The sequence below is a fragment of the Rhincodon typus genome, chromosome 48, assembly GCF_021869965.1.
Source record: "Rhincodon typus isolate 14 chromosome 48, sRhiTyp1.1, whole genome shotgun sequence".
Classification (NCBI taxonomy): Eukaryota; Metazoa; Chordata; class Chondrichthyes; order Orectolobiformes; family Rhincodontidae; genus Rhincodon; species Rhincodon typus.
Window position 1 is genome coordinate 1,734,780 of NC_063379.1, and position 5,981 is coordinate 1,740,760.

General features: G+C 46.1%; 1 protein-coding gene across 4 annotated transcripts in view; it reads left to right on the forward strand.

Moving 5' to 3' along the window:
• Positions 1-5,981, forward strand: part of LOC109913845 (cell cycle checkpoint control protein RAD9A) — a 17,708-nt gene that overhangs the window by 8,018 nt on the left and 3,709 nt on the right. For 2 of the 4 annotated variants that reach the window (XM_048620816.1, XM_048620818.1), the window contains one exon: positions 466-612. In XM_048620816.1, coding sequence (XP_048476773.1) covers positions 466-573 — 108 coding nt within the window. In that variant the 3' untranslated portion in view covers positions 574-612. Of the gene's footprint in view, positions 1-462; positions 613-5,981 lie in introns of all 4 variants that reach the window. The other 2 variants (XM_048620815.1, XM_048620817.1) reach the window with 1 other exon arrangement.

Here is a 5,981-nt window from a genome sequence, read left to right on the forward strand (position 1 = left end):
GCGCCGCACTGTCGGAGGGTCATGCGCTGAGGGAGCGCCGCACTGTCTGCTCTAAGTGGTGGGACCCGATGAGGTAACTGTTGTGTCCGGGAGAAAAGCTCATCCTTTGTATCTTTTCTCCCCCTTTCTCTGTCGTCTTCTCCCTCCCAAATGGCTTCACTATATCCCTGTTGTGGTCATTGCACCCTTTTTGTCCTTGCTACTGACTTCTCTCTCTCATTCTTTTCTCATATTCCACTTTCCCATACTTTATTCCCATCTCTCCCTTCCCCCACCCCCTTTTCCTCCCTTCTCTCTATCTGGCTCTCTCTCTGGCTCTCTCTCTTTCCCCCCCCTCTCTGTTCATCTTACCCCCTCAACAACCCTTCCCTCCCCTCTGCTTTTCCCTCCTTGCTCCCTCACCCACTTTCTCTTCCCCCCCCGCTTTCCCACCCTCCCTCTCCCCCTGTCTCCCCTTGCCAGCAGTTCCGCTCGCTGTTTTTCGGCTCCCTGCTCTCACCGAGGGAGAACCCGAGGTTGGTCCTGGGCCATGAGGTCCTGGCTGAGGCAAGTGACAGTGACAGTGAGACCTGACATCGGAGGGAACTGGTGCGAGGAGACACAGCAACACAGGTAAGGTGTGGGTCAGCAGTGTGACTCCTTCAACCCAGGGGAGCGACCAGGAGTGAGGCTGGGAGCGAGTACGCCGGCCTGGGAGTGAGTGTGAGGCAGGAAGGGAAAGACTGGGAGTCTGTGTGAATGAGTGTGAGTGGCTCCCTCCCCCTTCTACAGCTTCACATATGGGCTTTACAGGATTGGAGTGGGGTCAGGTGTACAGGGTGGGGGTGTGTGGTTGGAACGTCATTGGATCTAGGAGTCCTTGGCCAGTCCAACATTGCCTCCCAACCCTAATTGCCTCAGAGGGCAGTTACCAGTCACCCACATTGGGTCTGGAGTCACATGTAGGCTTAGACTGGATAAGGATGTGAACCAAATGGGTTTTTCCCAATAATCAGCAATGGATTCATGGTCATCATTAGACTCTTAATTCCAGAGTTTCATTGAATTCAAATTCTACCATCTGCCATGGCAAGATCTGAACCTGGGTCCCCAGCACATGACCTTGCCTGGATTAACAGTTCAGCGATGTTACCAGTAGGCTGTGCTTGGGCAAACATTGTAGTCGAAAGGGGATACGGGGTAGGCCTTTTAGAACTGAGATAAGGAGAACTAAACAAGTATTTTGCATCAGTATTTACTGTGGAACAGGATATGAAAGCTAGAGAACTTGAGGAAATAAATAGCGACATCTTGAAAAATGTCCATATTACAGAGGAGGAGGTGCTGGACGTCTTAAAATGCATAAAGGTGGGTAAATCGCTGTGACCCGATCAGGTGTACCCTGGAACTCTATGGGAAGCTGGGGCAGTGATTGCTGGGCTTCTTGCTGAGATATTTCATAGGATCCCTACAGTGTGGAAACAGGCCCTTCGGCCCAACAAGTCCACACCGACCCTCAGAGCATCCCACCTAGACCCATACCTCGTAACCCACCTCATCTACACATCGCTGGACACTGTAGGCAATTTAGCATGGCCTTTCCACCTCGCCTGCACATCTTTGGACAGTGGGAGAAAACAGGAGCACCTGGAGGGAATCCACACAGACACAGGGAGAAAGTGCAAACTCCACACAGACAGTTGCCAGAGGGTGGAATCAAACCCTGGTGCTGTGAGGCCACAGTGCCAACCACTGAGCCACAGTGCCAACCACTGAGCCACAGTGCCAACCACGTATTGTCAATAGCCACAGGTGAGGTGCTGGAAGACTGGAGGTTGGCTAATGCGGTGCCACTATTTTAAAAAGGCAGTAAGGAAAAGCCAGGGATCTATAGACCAGTGAGCCTGTCATCAGTGATGGGTAAGTTGTTGGAGGGGATTCTTAGAGATAGCATTTACATGTATTTGGAAAGGCACTGACAGATTAGGGACAGACAACATGGCTTTGTGTGGGGAAGTTGTGTCTCACTAACTTGATTGAGTTTTTTGATGAGCTAACAAAAAGGATTGATAAAGGCAGAGCGGTGGATGTTGTCTGTATTGTATGGACTTCAGTGAGGTGTTTGACAAGGTTCCACATGGTAGACTGGTTAGCGATGTTACATCACATGGAATTCTGGGAGATACAGAACTGGCTCAAAGGCAGGACATGAGGGATGGTAGTGGAGGGTTGCCTTTTGGACTGGAGGCCTGTGACCAGTGGTGTGCCACAAGGATCAGTGGTAGGTCCATTGCTTTTTGACATTTTATATAAATGATTTCAACGTGAATATGAGGTATGGTTACTATGTTTGCAGATGACCCCAAAATTGAGGGTTTACTGGACAGTGACAAAATCTTGTGATGCCAGGGCTATGGGCCAAGAGCTAGGAGATGGGATTAGAGAATAGTCAGGTGGTGGTTTTTGACTGGCACAGATACTATGGGCCAAAAGACCTTTTCCTATGCTGCTGATTTCTTTGACTCTGTCACCAGATATCTTTAATAAACTCAACGATCAATTTAATTTGAAAAAAGCCCATTCTTAAAGCTAGTGGCCGCTTGTGTTTAACATCTATCGGGGGTTGGATCAGGAATTAAAACCATTTAATCTCGCAGACACAATCTCACAACACAGAAGGCAAGCTACAGAATCCTTAGAGGAGAAAGAGGCCATCTGCCCACTCTGTCTACACCAGCTCTTCAATTGAGCATCATTCCCTAGCGCCAATCTCCTGTCTTTTCCCCATGTCTGTGCACTATATTTCTATCTGAGTAATCGTCCAGTGCCCTTTTGGAATGTGTCCATTGAACCCTCCTCCCCCACATTTCCAGGCAGTGCATTCCAGACCCTAACCACTCACTGGGTGAGAATGTACTTTCTTGAAGCATCCTTGCTTCTTTTGCTCATCACTTTGAGTAAATTGTGAAGATGAGTCTCTGCAGTGTTGGTGGTATTTAAAACAAAAAGGGCAAAAGGGAAAATATTGACACAAAAGGAACAGGATGTGATGACTTCTTGCCTCCTTTTCCCTGTCCAGTTCCGACTGCAATCAACTTGGACTCCAAACTCGAGAAAACACTCACGGTTCAGCTTGTCCTGTTTTATCACAGAGACCGAAACTTCCATCAGGTTCCCAGGAAGTTCATTCAGAACGGGATTTCAGGAGAGACACTTGCAGCTCTTAATCATTGGCTGTGAAGAACGGTCTACAGAGGATTACGAAACATCTATTTTAATAGGGGCTCCTTGTTCTCTCCAAAGTCTGCATCTCCCAGTCATTAAGACAATGAGCCCTTAATCCCCTTGAAAGCTTTACTTAGCTGCTTTTCCAGAGTCATTTGATTTCCAGTGAAAGGAGCAGATCACTTGCAGTACACGATAAACTGTTGATTCCAAGGAATCACGGTTAAAAATGCTTTTCAATCCAGCAAATGTTTAAATACACCAAAGTGCGTCAGTATTTTCCATAAGTCCCTGAAATATATACCTGTATCTCCCAATAACTGATACATATAGGGATAGACTGCTTGGTTTTGTTTTGGAGTGTTGACTAAACATGGGGAGAAACGGTCACCAATTTAAAAAGAGGAGGGGAAAAAAGGAATCAATCTCAGTTTGGGAAAATAAAAAAAAAATAACCAAGTGAAGCTGATGATGCATTCAAGGCATTTTTTTGGGGGACACTGAATGCAGATGAACTGGCATTTGTTATGGGATTAGGAGGCGCTCAGCAGCATTAACAACCAGTTGCAGTTGTAGACAGACCCTTGGAAGGAAATGAAGATAGAGGGCGGCACAGAAACTGTCCAAAGCTGACTCCATCAAGATCTCTCACTTGCCCTTTGTAGAGTAGCTTTCACCAATTCCCTGGCAAAGCAGGAAAGCTACACTCTTGCTGCGAGAAATCATTCTAAAAGGCAGTAGGAAAAGGGTAGTCTGACCAAAGTAAACCTGTGACATACAGACTGATCATCACTGTCCACATAACATTGAGACATTGTCAAAGATTCAAATGGATTGTGAAACCAACTCCATTGGGCTTTGTGGTATGCCCTAGTGTTACTGAACTGTGTTCCTCCATTGTATTTATTCCCTCAGCTCAGTCTGGTTCACTTTCTATTTCTGTGCACGTGTGTGTACTTGCAGTACAAACGGGATAGAGTTTAAGTAAAATAGTTACAAATCCTTTCTTTCACTGTTCTTGGGAGTTTCACAATAAATTGGTAATTTTCTTTTACTCTTAACGCAGTGTGGTTTGTTTGCATCCTACATAGAAGTCAGTCAGATGTGAGTTGGGCTTTTTGTTAGTTTATTTGAATTTTTATGTTTGTAGTGATTCCAGGAACAGAGAGAGGCTTGATATTGGTGCAATCTCCCAAGCCAATCATGATAAGACCCACACACAAACTCATACTCTCGTGTGCTTACACACTCCAGTAAATGCACAAATCCTTTCCTTGTTAGTCATTCGCAGAATGAAGCATCAAAGATACCTGCCTCCAAGGTGTCCCAGGTGACTAACCTTATACCCTAGACTCCATCTCCCTGTTTCTCTCTGTCCCTCTTTTTCTCTGTCACACCTTTTTATTTTGGTCTATCCCCTTCTGTCTCTATCTCCCTGTCTCCCCCTCTCCTTGTTATGCTTTCTGTATCTCCCTGTCCCTATCCTTGTCACACCTCTTCTTCTCTCTATCTTCCTGTCTTTCTTGCTATCTATTTTCCTGTCTCTCTCCCTGTTTCTATCTCCAGTCTATTTCTCCAGCCCCATTTTCCTTCATACTTTTTCAAGAATTCATTTAAAAGATAACCAAAGAAACAAATGACAATGCACTGTGGCAAAAAAGTCAGATTCTTGGAGGGAGTTTAATGAATGAAATGGAAATTTGGTTAGGGGGCCAAGCCCTGTGATACCCGTTGGTAGTGCATTTTCACACAGTAACATTAACACCTGCACGCACACACACACACTTACAGCATGTACACACTCAAACACACACGCAACATGTACATACGCTTAAGTTACACACTCCCTATAGCTTTCTTTCTCCCTGCCCCTAGTTCTCTTCCACCTCACTGTTTCTCTCTCTTTATCTTTGTCTCTTTCTCCACCCCCCAACCTTTTCCTGTTTCTCTCCTTTTTTCTGACTCAGTCTTTCTCTCACTTTGTCTCTCTCTCTTTCTGTTCTTCTTGCCATCTCACTTGTATTTCCCACTCTCTCTCTCCCGTCTTTTCCTTGACATTCTCTCTTTTCCTGTCTCTTCTCTCTCCATGTCTCCTTCTCTTTCTTATTTGCCCGTCTTTCTTTCTATTTCTCTGTTTCTCTACCTCTAACTATCTACCGATCTCTATCTTTATTTCTCTATCTCCCTGTCTCTATTCATTGATTTCTATCGTTGTAATCCCTATTTCACTCTCTATTTCTGATTCTCTACCTCTCTCTCCTTGTTTCTCTACGTCTCTATCTTTCTCTCCTGACTTTATCTGTCCATCCCTATCTCTGTTTCTCTACGTCTGTCTCTCTCTATATTTTCTCTATTTCTGTTTCTCTAGCCCCTTCTCTGTCTCTCTTTCTGTTTCTCTATCTGTCTGATTATCTCTCTCTCCCTCTGTTTCTCTACCTCCTTCTGTATTATTATCTCCTGTCTCTCTCTTTCCCCCCCTCTCCTGCCCAGAATGCGGCTCTCTCTCTCTCCGTTGGAATGCGGCTGAAACTGACTCAGTGTTAAATATAAACCACAGCGCAACGTCCGCGCTTCAGTAACATTCCCGGACGCTGCAAACCGGAACCGTACATTAATCATCCAGGGTAATCCTGTCCACACCCTCCCTCACTCACTCTTTCCCCCCTCTCTCACTCCCCCCCCTCCCACTCTCTCCCCCCCCTCACTCGCCGTCCCCCCCCCCTCCCTCCCTGACCCCCCACTGTCCCCCCTCTCACTCACTGTCCCCTCCTTCACTG